Source organism: Amblyomma mixtum, chromosome 8, assembly GCF_055824585.1.
Source record: "Amblyomma mixtum isolate Tamu chromosome 8, ASM5582458v1, whole genome shotgun sequence".
Lineage (NCBI taxonomy): Eukaryota > Metazoa > Arthropoda > Arachnida > Ixodida > Ixodidae > Amblyomma > Amblyomma mixtum.
The window spans coordinates 91982379-92002743 of NC_143019.1; the positions used below are offsets into that span (position 1 = coordinate 91982379).

A 20365-nucleotide genomic window follows, 5' to 3' on the forward strand; every position below is an offset into this window, starting at 1 on the left:
TCGGAAGTGGACCGCAAAGATCAATGCAGACGCGGTCAAATGGGCGGGCGGGGCAGGGTAACGGCTGTAACGGAGTAGGGTCGTGGTGGGGAGGGTTCTTGCGACGTTGGCAGGCTGTACATGACCGAATGCACTGACGTAGGAAGCGGTACATGCCGCACCAATAGTATCGCAGACGCAGGCGAGCATATGTTGTCAGGACACCGGTATGGCCGCATTGGGGTTGTGCGTGGAAAGAGGCGCAGATCGCAGCACGGAGGTGGTGAGGAATCACCAACAGCAACTTCCTCCGCTCGGTGGGGTAGTTACGCCGGTAAAAGAGGTCATCACGAAGGTGGGCTTGGCGACAAAGTGTCCGGGATGAAGGGGAAGAAAAGCATAACAGCGTTACAGCCGCCTGATTAAAAATATCCGCGGACGATTATGATCAAGCTATACACAAGCAAAATGAACTCTCCACGCTGCCATCTTCAACGTGTCTGGAATGAGATTGAATGATTCATTTCCTTGAAATCGGAAAATTCCCAAGAGCCACTTTATTTGGGGCGCCCAGACACAGGTTCACTTCACTGTGCGCACGCCTTTTCACTCTTTTTTGTCTTCTTTTGGATAGAAGATATCGAAGCACTGTATACTGATGACTTGATAAAATTCTTCCTTTGGCATTTCCCTGTAAACTGTACTGCATTGCTTTTCCGCCTAACGAAGAAATAGAAGATACTGCATGAGCTAGAATAAACACTATAGATCTAACTTCAGTACCGGAACCTGCGCTACCAAGACACAACAGGTCACTGCAAATTTATTGTTATTCAGCGGCACCACGTAAGGTAAATTGCACTAATTAGATCGCATTCCTAAAAAAGCACTAGTCGGCTTTCGTGAAAAGGTGGCTCATTTTTCTTGTGTTGAAGTGTTTTGATATCGAACGTATTCTCTATAGCTTATTATTATCATACTTATTCGCGCAATGAACGCGCTGACATACTGAACTCTTTCTTAGCCAAGTTCGGGTTGAAAAAATACAACTTTCTCTCACGCCTCTCTTTCGGCCCTCAATCTACTCATCATGAAAATTAAATTTAGCAGGCCTCCTTTTTCAAGTCTGAAACAACTGCGCAATAATATAAAGAACAATCTGCTGAATGGCAAGATTAAAGCACCTCGGCCTATGGAACGAGAACCCGTAAGAATATTCTGCGAGGACTCCGTGCCCGACAACTAAAATATTTTACGCGTGGTGATGCAGGGTTTTTTCTGTTATGCCTCCCTCATTACTGCTGTATAATATAGCTCCGGCTCGGCTTCGAGCTTAGTGTTCTCAGATGTGCGAGAATCAGCTATAGTTGCGCGCCCTTCGGATAGCTTCACCGTCGGCTATTGGACTTATAGGTGCAGGTCAAATCACCATGAATTGTGCGTTAATTGTTATTTAGAAGATGAGATATAGCGTACATTACATCTCGTGAATACCGCCTTAACTTTTTCTTTATATTATACTCCTCGTATCAAAAGCACTCAAAATTTTTCAGTATTTTTGGGAAAAAAGGCGTTCTCATTATGGCAGTATATGGATTTCTCGATAGCTACTATAAAAATTGCTTTGGGGAATCTCGTGCGAACAAGGTTAGTAAGGTCATTATAAGCAAACATTCACACAGGCCACGTGAAAAAGGAAATTTTGACTTGAAAACAGGTAGCTTGAGAAATGCAACTGCTCTTTTTACGTTTGCTGCATGACCCCGGGCTAGTCTAGGGGTTTCAGCATCCGTCTTGCCTGCGCTAGATGCAGGATTCGATCCCATTTATCACTGTCTACCTACCACCCATAAAATGAGCAGAAGTTTTGCTATGTGCGGCTTCTCGGCTTACTTCGGAATAATTGTCGGGGAAATGGGTATGTGACCCAACCTTGTATAAGAAAAGGTATATTGTTCCGTGGCGCTTTTTGGCCATAGCTGCCATTGCGCAACAATATTTGGTCACCACGATCACATCTGTATCAACATAACAGAGTCTTTTCTGATCGCTTAAAAGTGCCTGATATCAGCAATATATGGGTGAAGACGCGACCGTAGAATTCCACGCTGAGGGTATTTTCAACGACAAGCAGATCAAAATACCTACAGAGTACTGCTGAGGTGCAGTGAGCGACAAATAGCGTCCGAAATATCTAACGATCGTATATGGAGTTTTAAATCAAGAAAAGCCGCAAATGCTCACGAAGCTAGCTTTGAGTTATTTTATGTCCTGCATTTCCAGTTTTTCGCTCCAGTCGATAAGTCCTCCGTAGAAAGTTTTCTCTTCTCCCCAGCGTTCTGAACCAAAATGTTTGTTAAAATTCTCTTCATTTTAAAACTGCACAGATGCAATCTACTTACACTATACCAAAGCAGACATTCGGGCTAGTTGGCGTGAATTCATGGTAGAAAAAACAGCGCAAACTTAGACAGAAAAAACAGAAAAGAGGGGAGACACAACAAGCGCTGTTGTGTCTCCCCTCTTTTCTGTGTTTTCTGTCTAAGTTTGCGCTGTTTTTTCCACCACTACTTACACTATCACCGCCAGTAATATCACTCTAATTATGCCTCTCAGTGCTACATGAATTTTTTTTTAATGGTTATTGATTTCCGAAGCTTTTCTGCCAAGAATATCATAAATTGCTTCAAGGTGCTGCAGAAAAGAAATAAAGGAATGATTTGTTTCTATTTGAGCCTTTCTACCAGAAAGAGAGCCGATCTACTGGTTATGGAGATTATAGACTGGTTGTATCGGCTCTCCAGTTGCAGGTGCGCTGCAGGTGCGCTTCAATAGACTAATGCCGGTTGCACGAACTTATTCTCAACAGCCAAGAGTGTGCCTAATAAGGCTCGCACCGACGCAATAGCAACATCGAAGGACGAGGTATATTTTCTGTGGAGCAAACTTAAGCAGTAATTATTTTCATTATTTTCTTACGACTAGGTATATTTTCCATGGAGCAAACCTAAGCAGCCTCTTTTCATAATTTTCTTACGCCTTCAAGACATTTTACCGTGTGAAGCTTTCTGCTGGCAGTGTGATGGTTACTTAAATGGATGCGGCCAATCTTCAGTTAAGCCTACTTTTTATATATGTAACTAGCGCTGTATTTCTGAATTGTATAAATATTCGAATGTGAAAATTGATGCCTATATTCGGAGCATATGTAATTAAAGAGGATGTTTACCAGGATGTTTACCCGGCTGTCACAGCATTTTACAAGGAAACAGCGTTGCAACAAATGACGAAGCGAGTATACCGGACCAGCGGTGCCGTGTCCAGAAATAAACACCATATAAAACGCCAGACCTTCTACGCTCCCCGTTTTTCGCTGCCGCGCTGTTTCCTTGTAAGAGTCACAACTTTCACTGCTTCTTTTACTTCTCACTTTAAAAACCTCTGCGAAAAGCACTTCTCTCAATCTCAAAGTATTTTTAAAAGGCCTAACATTTTGGCTTTCAAGTTAACGAGAAAAATTCGATGTTAGTGTCGATGGATTTTTAAGCAGCAAGCGGAGCTTTGCGAAATGGGAGCCGTGGCAAAAACGGTTTTCTTCAACACAAGACGGGGTCAAAGGCCTGTTCTCCAAGTAATTCAGAGCAGGAGAGCAGAGCACCATGTCATGTGAATGCTGTTGTGTGTATCCATCGGCAAAATCGCCAATAGCATGCGAATGCGCTAGCATAGCGATTTTTAGGCAGCTCCTTCTTTGCTAAATCACGGATTATATAGGCACCTCAATGTTTAAAATTCAAGTGCTCAAATCCTGCATTGAATTAAAGAAATTGTGCTGCTAACTTTACTGGATGTTTTTGAAGGTAAATCTACAGCATTCATAATTTCATAACAATTCATTTTCATTATTGTTCCTGGGGCAAAGTTCATCGTTAAACATTCGTTTTGGGCCATTTGCATCCCACAATAAAGGTTCTATACGGAAAGGTAATTCACATACTATAAAATCACCTGATGGTTAATCAGAACGATATTCTAATACCATGTCATAATATTAGTCTTCACAATAGCCACTGTATTGCTAGCAGTGTGCAATCCAACATAAAAACTTGTCTTAACATTTAATAGTCATAAAATATATTTAAATCGCCTTTCTTGTTACCTTGTAGAGGAAAATACCAGTTTTACTGTTCTAGATCGGAACCCACTAAGAAGCCTTCGTGTTATTGTTTTCTTATTGTTTATTGCTTATTATTTATGCTCCCCTTCTCCCACTCTTTGCTTTACGCATTCTGTCAGTCTTCAGGTCCAATACGCATTTCGCAAAATTCTAACAGCAATCTTAATTCGCATACAAATGCCTCGGATGAATGATACATTCATGCCCCGGAATTCGTGACAACCGTATTACGTACAGTAGCCTCCTTGTAAAGAACCAGTTGCATACCTTTTCAGATCTGGACGCGCACTTATCTTTCTGGAAGGGCATCCTGACATTACACTGGGTCGGGGAAGCTGTAAACGTGATGTTGTATGTCATCATGCGGAGCATTTTGTTATCCTGTGAACAAAACCACATCAGTTATCAGGTGAGCGTAGCTGATCGGCCTAGTTGGTGACTCAGGACAGCGAAAGAAGCAAAACAGCTAACATCTTTACGCAACGGCATAAGTGCCTTGTTGGCGCGGAAGCCGTTGCGGTCCGGTGACCACTGTCAAGCCTTTCATATTGTGAAATAAAATACCAGAAATGGCAGAGGAAATGGCATTACTTTCAAGCGAAGTTTCGCAGTTGCTTGGGTCGAATACTTGGCTTACCTTGTATACATACCATGAAGAAGACATGCAGGCTTGCTCGTTTAAGCGGTTTATAGTCGAAGATAGCGCCTACCTAAAATATCCGACATATACGGAGCTGCATGCCTCCGAATCTGCGTGAAATCTAGCACAGAAGTGCTAGTTGCGATTTGCGTCGAATCGTCAGTGAACACATGCATGGGTGTCTACTATAAGGAGATATATCGAAATACGTGCAATATCCCAAACACAGTGTGTGGTATCTTCGGGTGCATAACGGAGCATGACGATGCACTATGCTATCGCATTGTTACACGTAATCAACGCATAAGTGCCCCCTCCCCCCCCCCCCCCCCTAGTTTTTTTACATAAGAACTAGTGAGGAAAGAAGCGCCACGTCAGTGTTGGCCCTTGTAGTAATTAGTGCAGTGTTGTTTGTACTTCCTCTTGTGATTTACGAAAAAGTTCGCCTTTTCTGCTTTCCATGACATATGTAACGATACGCTTTAAAAAAAAAACAACCTTCATCCTGACTGATATATAAATAACCTAACATGGGCATTAGTAGGACCACAGCTTCCAAAAACGTCCATTTTGCATGAGTGGTGCTAGATTGCACGTTGTTAAATGATATGAATCAGGAAGCGAAGCACTGCCTTCCACAATGGTTCGCCTGTTAGCGAGCCTATTTGATTTCAGCAAATGTGAGCTTGAATAAAGAAAGGACATTGTATTTCTTCATATAGAGAATGAGATTTCCGGATTGGAGATTTTTGGGAAGAATTCGCACCTCTCATGTAAAGCTTTTTTGCTTTTGTGGCGTCGTTAGATATGTTATATATTGTGTATAGGATGATATGGTAGTTGAAAGGAGCCTTAAGGACCCAATTATTTTCAGTTTTTCATCACTCAGATGAGCGTGCAATTTTTTTCTGTTGAGATATTAACAACTATCGTGGGGAAAAGGTTAGCGCAATGTAGGACAGCGTTCACGAGGAAGATGTTAGCTGTCGCGCTAACCTGTTTCCCACGAGAATCAACAAACCCACCAACAAGTTTTATTCAGGTATTGATAAACTACCGTTCACAAACTAAGAGCTAACCAGGCTGCACTGCAAGACAACTCGTATTGCCTACTTGGATACTAAGGACGAAGTAATTTTTGTTCCCACTCTTGTCACGTTTAATACCGTCTGAAAGTCGTAGCGAAGCTTGGGTTTAGCATATAGCGAACTTCATGCCCGGAATGAAGTGAGACTTCAAGCCCAGCCTCAACACGAACCTTCGAATACATTACGAAACTTTGCAACTGTATATTAGATTTAAGAAAAAACTTTCCGATGCAAACCCCTTAGCGGTATTCGGAACCAGCGCCAACGCAAAGAAAGCAGCTTCGTGTCCCGATTCATAGGCTGATCGCCCCTTGAGAACAGATTCTCACGCTATATGTCCAAATTAATAATCTCTCCCACTGTGTGTTTTAGGCCATCGTCATTTTTTATCCATCACATCAGGAAGAAGTTCGGACCACGTGGCCGATTAAACGAGCAGTACAAGTAGGGGCATAGAATGGCTAGCCTATACCGCCAAAATCGCCTTCATGTAGGCGCACAAAAAGGTGCGAAAGTGGCCTTGTTATTATACTGCGTCGCGAGTGCCGATGGATTGCGGTCGAATGCAATGCCGAGACAAGCAGTAAAAATGGCTGAGGCTTAACTTGGTTAACCCTGGTCAGATGCGAAGCATATTGATGGCTAGGCTTGGTAATACATGGCTTTCCTTGGTTGAATACTTGGTCATTTTAATACAACCACTGGAAGCCTTCGTCGTGGGGGAAGACAACGGCATGGCTACAGCGGAACGCCGACTAACCACGAGACGCGCGTTGGGTGAGCGCCTGGATTGCCACGGAAGCCGCGTCCGCCTGCCCGGCGTAGCGAGCGTTTCACCTACACAGAGTGTGAACGCGCGTTCGAAATGCGCGGGAATGCCGCTCGAAGACATTCCGGCGTCTGTGCGATGGCATCGTTCTCCCTCTCCCAGCGCGTGACGGCGATCTGTCGTGACGTCATTTTGTCACGTGGTGTGACGTCACCATACCACGTGGTCTGCACGGCGTGCAACCGCAGCGACGGCACAAGTTGGAGCCCAGTCTGTCATCTGTCGTGACGTCATTGTGTCACGTGGTGTGACGTCTCCATACCACGTGGTCTGCACGGCGTGCAACCGCAGCGACGGCACGAGTTGGAGCCCCGTCTCTCATTTGTCGTGACGTCATTGTGTCACGTGGTGTGCACGGCATGTAACCGTCACGAAGGGCTTGGGTTACCTATTGTTATATGCTTCGCATAAAAGCGGCCAGCGTATCATGGCTCGGCGTCAGCGTACTTGCCACTATAAAGACGACACTGACTTAAGGAATTCCAAAGAGAGAGACGGGGAGCGCTGTGCATTGCGCGAAAACTGCAAAGCGGCTCAGCACTGTACCACACAAAGCATAAAAAGCAGCTTGGTTGCCGAGTGCCCTCTAAAACTCAGAGAAGCGGCTCTTGGCTGCCCAAGCCGCTAAACCAACCAAGGGGACAATGCCTGCTACCTCGGCCAGTTGTTGAGGCGGTGTTCACAGCTCAAAATAAAATTTTGCTTGGTGCCGTAGCAAAGGAGAGGCAGACAGAGGCGTGTGGTGGCCGAAGAGTCTGCGAGCTCTCGCATGAGCACCAGTACCCTGACTGTTCGAAGGTCCTAGTGTTGTACATTCTGCTTTCATGGGGAATGAACTACAAGAAGATGACTTAACACAATCGTCAGGGAGCACTTCAGTTCCGTCCTAGTGCTGAACATTCTGCTTTCATGGGGAATGAACTACAACAAAATGACATAACACAATCGTCAGGGAGCACTTCAGTTCTGTCCTAGTGTTGAACATTGTGCTTTCATGGGGAATGAACTACAACAAGATGACTTAGCAACAATCGTCAGGGAGCACATCAGCTCCGTCGAAGTGTTGAACATTCTGCTTTCATGGCGAATGAACTACAACAAGAAGATGACTTAACACAATCGTCAGCGAGCACTTCAATTCCGTGAACAACACAGTGTGAACCATTCTAGCTGTGCTTTGTCAAAAACGCAAAGCTATTTTTTGTTGTTTCATAACGCTAGCGTAATGTTCACGCACTGTGTTCAGGCCTGACCTGGGACGAGCAAAGCTTTCCCGTTTCCTGAGAATGAGTGAACAAATGGGCTTAATCCTTCAGTGACTTTTCAAGCAGATGGGAATATTTGTTCCATATGCACTTAGGATCTTTTGTATCCGGTATGCTATTCAGAACTGCTAAATTCAGCCTCCGTTTGTTATTACCCAGCTTTTACTTTCCGTTGAATAGTTTCTTAAAGTGGCTTTGTTCAAAAATCAGGGGGCACTTTGTTGACCTAAACTGCAGTGAGGCGAAAACCTTAAGCGTGGTGTTGCTGCTTGTGTCACTGATGTGTGGTTAAGGTGTTAAGCTTCGCCTCTAAGAGCGGAACACGACCGCGTCTTGCAACGCTGCCAGGGAGTGCATTGAACGCCATCGCCCGTTCGGCTCTAAGCCTTGCTCGTCTGTAAATTGGTTTTTGAGGAAAGGAAACGTATCTGTCTCTCATATCTCGGTGGACACCTAAACCTCGTCGTAACGGGAAGGGAGGAAGATGGGAATGAACGAAGACACCGTATTCACTGGACGCGCCTTTCTTCATTCAAGTGATCGAGCTGGTTATCGATGTGACATTGTTTCAGGGAGCTGCAATTCGAGCCCGAACAGATCGCTTGCTGGCAGATGATATGCCCAGTAGGCTAAATTTGGCGACAGAAAAAAGATACGCTAGAAGAAAAGATATCGTAGAAACTGAAAACAAAGGCATTCCGACAGACAATCCCAAGGCGATAAGGGAGGCTTTCAGTGAGCATTACCGTGATTTGTTCGCTTCCAAATCGGCGGATGTACAGCCCTTTCAGGATGAATTTTCAAGTCTATTACCCCGACTGACCAGTGAAGACACTGACATCCTGTCTGCCGACTTATCAACAGCGGAATTGGAATACGCTATTGATGAGCTTCACATGGGGAAATCGCCAGGTCCTGACGGGATAACAGCAGAATTTTATAAGGCGTTCAAACGTGAAACTGCTCTCATTTTACAACGCGTTTGTGAAGAGTCATTTAGAATTGGTATTTTACCACCGTCGTTTTCCCGTGCACATACAGTACTTATACCGAAAACTGACAATCCTGCTCAGCTTAAGCAAGTTACTGGTTATCGGCCGATAACGCTTACTAATGTTGATTATAAAATTTTTATGAAAGTATTAGCCAAACGTTTACAATCAGTTATGGACATCTTGGTTGGCCCCCACCAGACGTCTGGAATTCAAGGGCGGACCATCTTCACGAATGTTCATGTCACTCGGAGTACACTGGAATGCTGTGACGCTGACTTTATGCCAGTCGCAATGTTGCAAATTAATTTAGAGAAGGCCTTTGACCGTGTATGTCATGACATTCTTTTTAAAATCCTCGAACATGTCTGTGTTGGAGAACTTATTTTAAAAGGGGTTAAAATGGCCTATAGTAACTGTACCACGAATCTGGTTGTTAACCGAGAGCTCGCAGACAGAATTACCGTTAGAGTATCAGTGCGGCAAGGCTGCCCAATGTCACCGCTACTTTTCGCTCTGTACCTGGAGCCACTTTGCCGAAATAAAATAAATAACAGCTGTATTCGTGGTTTCGAACTGGAAGCGTGTGAAATTAAAGTATTGGCTTATGCCGATGATGTGGCAGTTTTCAGTAGCGACCACAGTAGCATAGAACATGCGATGTCGGTTGTTCGTAGGTTTTGTGATGTAACCAATAGCGTTGTTAACCTGGACAAGTGTGCGGGGATTTGGCATGGGAATTGGGCATCAGCGCCTTTTTTTCATGCAAGTTTAAAATGGCCACATGTTCCTTCCAAATACCTAGGTGTACCTCTTGACAAGTATCGAGATAACGATGACTTTTGGCAGGAGAAAATTCAAGAACTCTCCAGGCGTGCACAGAAATGGTCGGGAAAGGAACTGTCTGTATTCACGCGCGCTAACATATGCAATGTATATCTGGTTTCAAAAGTGTGCTATTTGTTGCAGGTCCTTTCATGCTCTAGAGTTAGCATTCAAAAGTTTCTTCGTCTCTTCACAGTTTTTGTTTGGCAGTCCTCATGGGAGAGGACTAAACGTGATAATTTATTTCTGCGTTTGAGAAAAGGGGGTCTTTCCTTGCCACACTTGTACCTGAGGCAGGTGGTGTCAAGATTTCTGTTTCTTCGAGATCAACGCGACTCTTTTCTGCGGACGTTTATTCAAGTGAGGCTTTCTTCGGCTTTGCCAAACTATGTTATTTCCAGAGTGGACGGGATGAGATACAGTGCAAGTAGGTTTTTGAAAGAAGTGGTCTTTGCTTTCCGGTTTCTTAATGCGCGCTTCAGTCTGGAACATGTTTCTAATGTCACGCGTAAGAAATTGTTAAAAGATTTGCTGGACTCTGTCTTCCCGGAGCCAATCTATCGATCTCTGTATAGTGGAGGCCAAGCAGTAAATGTTTTAAAAAGAGTACGAAAAATGGTGGTGCCAGCAGGTGTGAAGACGTTTTTCTTCAACTTACACACTGGGACGTTGCCGGTTAAAACATGGATGGAGGAGAAGGGATTGTTTCTAACATGGGGTGCTGACTGCTTGTTGTGTCATAAACCAGAGTCAATAGATCACGTCTTTATTGATTGCTGGGATGCGCTGCTCTTTTGGGACGTGCTCCAGCGTACAATAAAGAAAGATTTACCCTTGACGCCGTATGGGATACGATTCCTGGACGTTAAGCCGGATCTTTATAAATATGATTTAATTTTCCTGCTTGGCCTGCACAGAATTTGGCGAAGCAGGATGGCTGTACGACACTGTGATGATGATGCGTGTTCTGTCCGCGATTACTTCAAAAAAAACATATTTAAGCTACGTGAAGTGTACAAGAAGCTATGTTTTGGAGATGAAGTTATCGAGTTGATGGGTGAGTTGTGTTCCCTGAAACAGTTTTGATTTTCTCACGCGAGTGAAACACATGTCCGCTCTTGATGTTTGAGAGTGCAGCGCAGAACATCTGTTCATGATTTGTTGTAATCTGTCAAAACAGGCAATAAAGACAAAAAAAAAGCTGGCCTGGCGGAGTGGTAGCGTGCTCGACTCGCACTCCGGAGACCGGGGTTCGATTCCCGAGCTCGGCCAATTTCCTACTCGGTTTTATTTCTTTATCTGGTCGGACTAGAAAGGTTAATTAGGCTAATTGGTTAAGTAAGCAATTAACTAAACTCATTCCCACTTACCTGGGTCATCACTATACGATCCCTTTAATTGGTTGCATGGTTACTAGAAAAGTACAATTGGCCCCATTTGAAGTTCACCCACTGTGACGTCACGACCGTTTCGACCAATTGAAAAGCGTGACATTTCTGTCGACAACCCCTGCTTACAACGATGAGGCATTAAAGGCTTCCGGCTTAATACTTGTCTGTTTTGTTTACCTTGTGTCCCGCTAAATGGAACCATTACACCCAAAGCTGTGGAGGAACACAGCCTGGAGAAAGAAAATCAGCGCACTTTTGAGTCGATCGCCTAGTCTGCAGTATTCTACAAATTGTCCAAAATTAAATTAAAGACAGCTCGTTGCATGAAGGGTATTTCCATAAGTGCATGCATCAGTCGAATTGGTACACTTGTAGAACTGAAGCACTTATCCCAAAATTAAATGCTGCTTCCGTCAGTGTATTAGCATAGTTCTACTTCTTTGCAGTTCGCTCGGTAATTATTTATCCAAACAAATCCCAACCCCTAGTCGGACTGCTGCAAGAGTAGGGTAACGATAACGATTAGGCGGTATGTGCAAAAACAGGACAGGATATATCAAGGGAAACGAAATATATTATGCTAACATACAGAGCACACAAAATATCATAAATATGCACGAGGCCAAAAAATTTAAAAAATATTCGATATATATCAAAAGGTTCAATGACGCGACCAGGTGGCTCTAAGAATTATTCTCTTCCAAATAATATTTCACACAACGGCTGTGCCTTGAGCTTCAAAGCGCAGGAAGGTTACCTTAAAAATGATTTTACGTTTTGTAAATTTCTGTGACTGTACCTTGGACACAGTTCGACGTCGAACTGATAAGGATGAGATTTAAGACAATTTTATTTTATTACTGAAGAGTAAGCCGCAAGATATTGAAAGCATTTAAATATTGAGGATAGAGTACGTACTACCCATAATTCCGGACTTTTTACGCATTTAATTTCGTACTAAACTTGGACATTTTTCCAGACCAAATAAAACCACTTAAGTCTACGGCAATATATAAAGGTGGCGATTCAAAGTCGGCAACAAACTACAGCCCGATTTTTGTACATCCTGTATGCGTATTGAATAATGCACAGTTTGGTTCCAGAGAGCACAGGTCAACAATAACTTCCTCACTAACACCGAAAAATATCTATGCTACGGAACAATCCAAGTAACATCTCGCTTGGTATTTTTATATTTTTACGTAATGCTTTTAACAGCTTGGACGATATTATTCTTGTAAATAACATAGAAGCCTACGGAATCCGCGAAAATTATTTAGAATTATTGGGGTTTTATTGTAGAACAGGTGTTTTTTTAAGATGTACAGTTCATCTCTTTCACCTGTCCAAAAAGCCGTACCTTGACGCAGTGTGTTAGGCCGGATATTATTAAATAATTTAATGATTTTGAAAATATTGTGAACAGCGTAAGCTTCCTGGTCTGTTGTAGTAATAGTACTTTTCTTCTTGCGTCACTAATGCCATCTACCTAATAATAGAGTGTAACGAAGTTCTAGCTGAGCAATTCGTTTTGTCCAAAATAAATGGCCTTAAAATTAATTCCAATAAAACAAAATAATTTAAATTAATTGCTAAAAACAAAAGGTTCAAAGCAAATAACGCTATATCATTTCAATGCAACCAAAAGAGCTTGTTGATCACCATAAAAATTAGGAGCACAATTTTCTTGACACCTGAACTTTGGGTAATCACGTTGACCAGTTTCGTAAGAAGCTTTGATCTCTTATAGCGATTATGTCGCGCTGTCTCACAATACTTTTTTCCAAAAAAAAGCTTAGAATATATAATGCTTTGTTCCACTCACTTCTAAGAAACTGCAGTGCAGTTGGTGTTTACCGCAAAACTAATTTAAACAAACTCCTTGTCCTACAGAAGAAATTTTCTGCCACAATTCAAGTACTATACTCGTCGAAACTACACAGACTGGATTTCAATCATTTATATCGGTAGAGTAGACAAAGAGCACTCAGCCTACTTTTATTTTTCCTTTTTATGCTTCCCGTTTTCGTGATATTGTTTTCAAATGATTCCTTGGAACTTTTGTTAATTGGTATTACTGTCTCTGCCCTAATTATTTCCTCATTTTTGTCTTTATTAGGGTCCTGTTTTTAAACTTCCATTGTTTTTCATTGTGCTGCCATGTAATGGCCTCCTGGGCCCCGTCAAGATTATCTGCAGCTTTTAGACCAAGTGCCTCCCCGCGGTGGCTTAGTGATTACGGCGCTCGGCTGCTGGCCCGAAAGACACCGGTTCGATCCCGGCCGCCGCGGCTGTATTTCGATGGAGGGCAAATTATAGAGGCCCTTCACTGCGGCGTCCTTCATAGCCTCAGAAGATTTGGGACATTAAACCCTAATAAACCTAAACCTTTTAGCCCAAGAGACCATCCAGTTATCTTTTTTTGCAAATGAAGATGTATTGTAATGTGCGGTAGGTGTAACGTTCAGACACCGGAAGCGGGCGGAGTGGGTGAGGCAACAAAAGCGGGTTAATGACATCCTAGTCCAGTTCAAGAGGAAGAAATGGGCTTTCGCAAGGCATTTGCAATGCGAAGATAAGATAACCGCTGGTATTTAAGGGTGACGGAGTGGATTCCAAAAGAAGGCAAGCATAGCAGGGGGCGGCATAAAGTCAGGTTGGTGGATGAGATTAACAAGCTTGCGGGAATATGTGGCCGCAGCTGCAAAGAAGAGGGTTAATTGGAAAGAAATGGGAATAGCCCTGCAGTGGGCGTAGTCAGGTTGTTGACTATGGTGATGCGGTAGTAATGTGTGTTCCAGCATCTCATTTTCTGCGAAAACTATTCTACTTGAAGCTCTTCAGAGATTGAAATATGCCGTATTATGGTGACTAGTGACTGAACAAGGAAAATCGGAAAAAAAGCTAGAGATTATTTCAAACACGACAACAGGATTTAACGACGTTGTGAAGGAATTTCCCTGACTCGAAGCGACGGCACGCGGTTTCATGTTATGTCTCTCTTGGGTGCGCTCTCTCTTCTTTTAGCGCCGTTCCGCTTGGGCTCCAAACCAAGGAACAACAACTTGTAGCGTCTCGCGCAGCTGGCATTGCCGAACTGCCGAAGAGGACGAAGGGACGAAGAACGAGAGAGAGAAAACACTCGGACCTCGACCGGACACTGCCGCCGGTGCTCTGCCGCAATTTCCTCTCCTGCAGCCCTTAAATAAACGAGGCCATAGTCGCCTCCTCGGCGACCTCCACATCGACCTCTACAACGTGGTAACCCGGCGAACCACCCTTTCTTCACCAGCGGCGTTCCAGGATAGCGTACTGGCCAGACCAAGGTTTTGACCTGCCGCTTCCAGCGTTCCGGGCTCAGGACGTTGGCGGGTGGTTCGCTCAGTTCGAGGTTGCGTTGTACATGAACGGCATCGCTATCCAGCCGTTCAAACATGCTGTCCTCTGCAATATTCTCCCGCCCGCCTTTCTGCGTCGGCTCACCTGCACTGCCTTTGGCTGCCGACCATAGGATGAGCGGCGCGCGGCCGTCTCGGCGCGTGCTATGCTCCGCTGCCGCTCTACGACGCAGCGGACCCGCTTTCACCGCTGCCAGCCTCTGGTCCTGCAATAGCGTCGCTCGCGCCCATGCAGCTTTAATCCCAACCCTGCCCGCCTCAGCAGCCCCTCGTCGCCTCGCCGCCACTCCCGCCGAGCGTCTCCGGCCCGGCCGTCCCTCTCTACACTACACCAGATGAGGTCATTACGAGCTACGCCTTACGTACTGCTCCCACTGCTATCCTACCCGCGCATTTCGCCCTGCCTCCTTGCGCTTCACGGACGTTGTCACCAGAGACTCCTGCAGCCATGGACGACTCTGCGGCTCTGCCGTGTCGCGGCTTCCGGCAATCTCCATCTACCTCGTCACTACCACCAACAGCACAACAGGTCTCTGCAGCACCGTCGACAACGCGGCCTGCTGATTCTCAAGAGCTCACGGTAAAGAATATGCCTGCTAGCCACAACCCCTCCAATGGTCGGCAGCGCACTGAAAGTACTACGAAGCAAGATCAGAAGGCCAAACCGGTGACAGCGGCTCCTAGCATAGAAATTGTCACCCGCCGTACTTTTCCTGGAATATACCCTGAACCGGTGCCCACGCGAGCCCTTACGCCAGACCAGGCCACTGCTGTGCGCCCTTCTTACTCCCCACCAGTGTTGAAATATTCAAAGCAGCCTGCCGCCACTGGCTCGGCCACCACCAGGCGCACGTTCGACGGACGACCACCGCACACTATCCCTAGTACTCAGCAACTTGAGGCCCCAACCACACTGCTGCTTCATCAGCCGCCGCCTAGAAAGCTACCTAACCCTTTCGGCCCTGGATTTTTTATTTCGGTCGTAGATATTTTTGCTCCGCGTTTTTACCATGCCTAAGGCCCCATAACCACGCAGTAAAAATTTAAAGCTCGTGGTGCGAGTACTAACTGATTTAGAGGTATGGTATCAAAATCGTACATCAGGGCTCAATGGGTGTAAAATGCGAAAGGGACCGTTTTGGTAATTGCAACCGACAAGAAAGAAATGAACGCAAAAATTTCTTATTTTGCTGTGTGGAGACCTCTATAGAAGCTTTTTTTTATTTTGTAAGGGATAGATGGATTTTGCAGTTGCCACAAAAGACGCCGCTCGCTCCTGTTTACCCTGCGTTTTGTATCAGCTCCTATTTTTTTTTTTTTTGCTGACAGGCTTGTATTCCAGCTTGTGTACGTCACATCAACAATACAGACGTTAAAAACTTGCCTAGCCTTCCTGGAAGGCGACTGGGGACACGATCAAGGATTTCCTCGAATCTGTAACGCCCTCCTCTATCGAGTTTATGAAGCGCTTCCATCAGACCCAGCGCGGAGCTGTGCACATCTAAGTTCTAAGCTTGCGGAAACATAATGCATCTGGTTTGCATCTGTTTTCAAACCAGCTGTTTGCTATAGAAGAATTCATAAAGTGGAATCTTGTCCTGTCTGTCTCTTCAGCGAATGCTGTTTTCTACAGGTGACAATAAATTCCTTCTCATCCATAGGCTTATGCGTTGAGGATACCTCTCAGCCAGGGAGAAAGCAGAAGTTGTTTATGATCACACCAAATACGCTTTCTCAAGAAAACATAGCCAAACACTCTGCATTGATCCCAGCGTAGAGGGTGCGCCACAAGTGCTGAACGAGCGGTGGTGCGCGAGTTGCAGTGTGAATACCCCGGTCGCTTCTTGCAGCTCAGAGTCGATGCTCACAGGAGGAGAGCTTAAAAAAATGGAATAAAAGCGCTAGGCGTGCATTAATTCTCGCTATTCCTATGGTCCCGTTGCTGTTCGCTGACATCCGCATCGTCATTTCTAGGCTCGATCCGAATATTCACCTTGTATGATACCGAAACTTTCTTTCTTCCAATTTATCAAAAAGATAATTTTATTCGTTCTTCCATTTTCTGCGATGAACATTCATGTCAGCAGTCCAAAAAGGCCAATGGTATAAGTGCGTCCGCAAAAATGCTAGCAGATTCTCTTCTACAAAGATCACCTATCATCACTCAATGCCCACCGCTGGCAACCGTTGAGCCCTGATGGTGTCAAAATCGTACATGTCAAAAATGTGTTGAAACGCAGCGTCTACGCATTCAACAATATTTACGATGGGGATGTGAGCTTGGATAGGCGTTTCACACAACATATAAAAATCTGAGCGCAGAAGAACGAATGGTTAGTGAGATACAAATCTACAAATTTGCTACTTCTCGGCTTCTTCACTCCATGCCTCCCATGATGCTGCTTCTTCTTCCTTAGACTGCACAGCTCAATTGAAGGGCGTGAACAGCGATGCCGATAGCAGCAGGGATCCCTAAGGAACTACTCTATTAAAATTTAGCAGTATTTTCATCTCTTACTGAAACGTGAACGGAATATTTGTGCTGTGGTGTCAATTGACACCGCCAGGGCCGAAAGGGCTAGGCTGACTAGGCTCGCGGACGTGCTCCTGGCTGCTGTCACGGTGCCGAGACCGCCTCCGATTAACTCTACCTCGCCGGCGTCCTGCTTCTTGACTGGCTCGGCGCCTGTGGCAATGGAGTCACTTGTCTCCGCCGCCCGTAACGTTGAAGCCAATCAGTTCCCTGCTGGCTGTGAGCATGTACCAGCAGTACCATGCAGTCCACCACCGCCATTTCCCCGCCTTGCACCTCGCTCTGCTTGCCGTAGCCGCCCACCTGGCTACCGGCCAGACCGAACCGGCAACAGTTGCGCTACTCTCGGGAACCCCGCCAGTCTAGATATCACTGCTGCGCCGCACTTCATGCGCTGCCCGTCAGCTGCCGCACCAGAACCGCCTGTACTGGGTCCAATCAACAGGCTCACTCGGATTCCTCACATGTCACTACGCGTCCCTCGACACCCACCGAAAGTTCGGCCACTACGCCTAAGCCAGGGTCGCCCGCCTGAGCAGCGCTTTCGGACCCCGGACGCCCTGTAGGACACTTGATACGTACCGACTAACCTTCTAGGGGGAAGCCCTGTAGCGACCCGCGCAGCCGGCATTGCCGAACTGCCGAAGACGACGAAGGGTCGCTGGCACGCGAGAGAGAACGCTTGGACCTCAGCCTCGGGGGGGACGCTGCTGCTGCTATTGTGCCGTAACTCCTCTCAGGCAGCCCTCAAATTTATGACCGTGGCCGCGGTCGCCTCCTGCACGACCTCCACAAACTAAAATCACAATTGGCGTCACTTAAACGACGAGTCACGGTTGCCCAACAATGAACGAAAAGAAAACGAGCATACAGAGAGATTTTCGCATCATTGCTTTAAGTTATAGTTATCAAAAATATTAGGCGGAAAGCATATCCAAGTAATGACAAGAGGGGTGTATTATAATGCAAGGCCAAGTCTTGGGCGGCTCGTGGCGCTGACTGAGCACGCCCGGAGGGTCCCAGTGCAAAGAATGCGTTTCACGTGAGATTGTGATGCTAAGGTTGTACCCACGACGTCAAGCTTTGGCGTAAATTTATTCTTCTGCATGCATTGTTCGTTATTTCCATATCTGCGATACGTTTGTCTCGTGAATACGCTCTGGCGCCGTCAAACGCCTTAAAAATGTACGGAACGCATCAGTGGATTCTTCGCGTATTTACCAACCATGCGAGTCATAGTCACTAGATGCAGTTCGGAAATTTTTTTAAACCCGCAACACAACTAAAATCACTGAATAAAATACATATTAAAAAAAATCTGCACCAGCTGCCCTAAATGGTGGAGCTTGGAAGCAGTGGAGAAAGGCATGGGTAATAAATGCATTTCGAACATGAGTTAAACGGACACGACTGAACAGCGCTAACAGACAGGGCTGAAAAGAAGAACCCGAACAGATGCGTTCTTCAGTCCAGCCTGTTAGCGCTGTCCAGTAGTTTTCATCAACACGCAGCAACCAGCCCGACTAAGCCCTCCTCTTGATATATGCCATAAGCATAAGGAACATAACGCAATAAGCATAAGGTGCCCAATTCCTGAAGAAAGGCGACGTTATCAATTGTGGGGATACACATGAATCCCCTGCCCCATTGTAACGGCCGCGCGTAATTATCACGCGATGCTATGCGCGCGCCGTTCGGGAGGTTTTGCGAGGGAGGGCACTCTCGCCACCCCCGCTTCCTTTCGCTCCCCGCCGCGGAGACTTTCCCTCTTTCCCTTCTTACAACGGAGAGACCTCCTCTCCACAGCCCGGGAGGAGACGCGTTTCTTCCGAGGCTCGCTTGTCTTCTGGCGGGAGCCGTGCACACGCACGGATCAGAGATCTGCCACGGAGACCGCTGCCCTTATCGCCCGGCCACCGTGTGTGACTTGACCGCCGCGGGCCGTGAGCGAGGAACCACGCGAGGTGAGCGGAACCTTCTTCCCCCACATTTTTGCGTGCGTTCTTTCCTTTGTGTTTTTCACCCCCGTACGCGAGCGGAACATCCTCGCTCGTTACGGCGGTTGTATTGTTGCTGCTGCATTGTATTGCTCGGGAGCAATAAACGCTCCTCCGAGTAGCATACTCGTGTTTGTCCCCTCTGGCCCGAACCCGCCGTGGTTGCGGCTCACCGCACCGCGGGTTGGGGGTCACAGCTCTGACTGCTAGGGCTGGCACGCTGGTGCTAGAGAGCGACAACTGCTTCTAGCCCTTTGAGCGTTACTACAAGAATAGACCCCCATACAATCAAGGGGTCGATGGTGTTCTAAGGTCACGTGACGCCACTTCAACGGCAACGATGTCACCACACCGCGAATGGCGACAGAAAGCGACGCCAGCAAACTGGAAGCTTTCTTCCAAACGAAATACTTCCTTTATACATATACCCCCAGAGACGACTCATTATTTTGCCCGGTGAGGCGTTTTTGGCGCAACTATTATAGGCGTCCAAATTATCTCAGAATTGCGGGCTCGGCGCGTTCAAATCTGTTAGCCCTATCTTGCATAAAGCATACGTGAGGAGTCGAACTGTCAACCAATAATTAAATGAGCGTCTGTGGGAGCTGACCGTCTTGCTACTCGCGCCGGGTCCTTTTTGCTGAAATGTTCAGGCCCGGAGGTTCCCAAGACGCACTTGCCAGTCTATTGATGTCATGTTATCCAGACGTAATGTAATTAAGGGGTGATTGCTTCCGTGCTAGAAGTTACTATGAGCGAAAAGACGACAGAAATGTAAAAGTTCTCACTGTTTCCTCGAACGTGATTTCGAGCAATAGATTCTTCCATCGCAGCTTGAAGTGTGCTGCAGATATGTTTACGAGGACTGCCCATTTCTTAGAACTGAACTTTCATTTCATTAAATAATTTCACAATTACGAAAGTACCCTTTTACTACACGGCCCACGTGAAAATTAGCTTCTACGAAGCGCGACTTCGAGCACTATTTTGTTCAATGGCATCCAAAGTGTGCCGCAAATATATTTACGAGAACTGCCCATTTGTTAGAAGTCGGGCATTGTTTGGGCAAATTAAATTCGTATTTAAAAAAGTACACTTTAATAAATTGACGAGGTGATAAAAGTGCATGCATTTATATTAATTTTTTTCACGTATTTGAAGCGTGCTGGAAGCATACTTCAGGTGAGGTATTGACAATTTTTAAGTATATACTTTGCCACGCCGGAAATATATTCTAAACCCCGAGCATGA

The 20365-nt window shown here is 45.7% G+C and overlaps 1 protein-coding gene and 1 pseudogene across 1 annotated transcript in view; one reads left to right on the forward strand and one right to left on the reverse strand.

Annotated features, from left to right (window-relative positions):
- Positions 1 to 585: 585 nt before the first annotated feature.
- The window catches only part of LOC149333498 (uncharacterized), a 28227-nt gene continuing 8447 nt past the window's right edge, over positions 586 to 20365 (reverse strand). The window contains exons 3-4 of the mRNA XM_089557736.1: positions 4424 to 4537; positions 586 to 699 (exon numbers count right to left, since the gene is read on the reverse strand). Coding sequence (XP_089413862.1) covers positions 586 to 699; positions 4424 to 4537 — 228 coding nt within the window. The remainder of the gene's footprint in view (positions 700 to 4423; positions 4538 to 20365) is intronic.
- Positions 15033 to 17917, forward strand: LOC149333499 (uncharacterized; annotated as a pseudogene).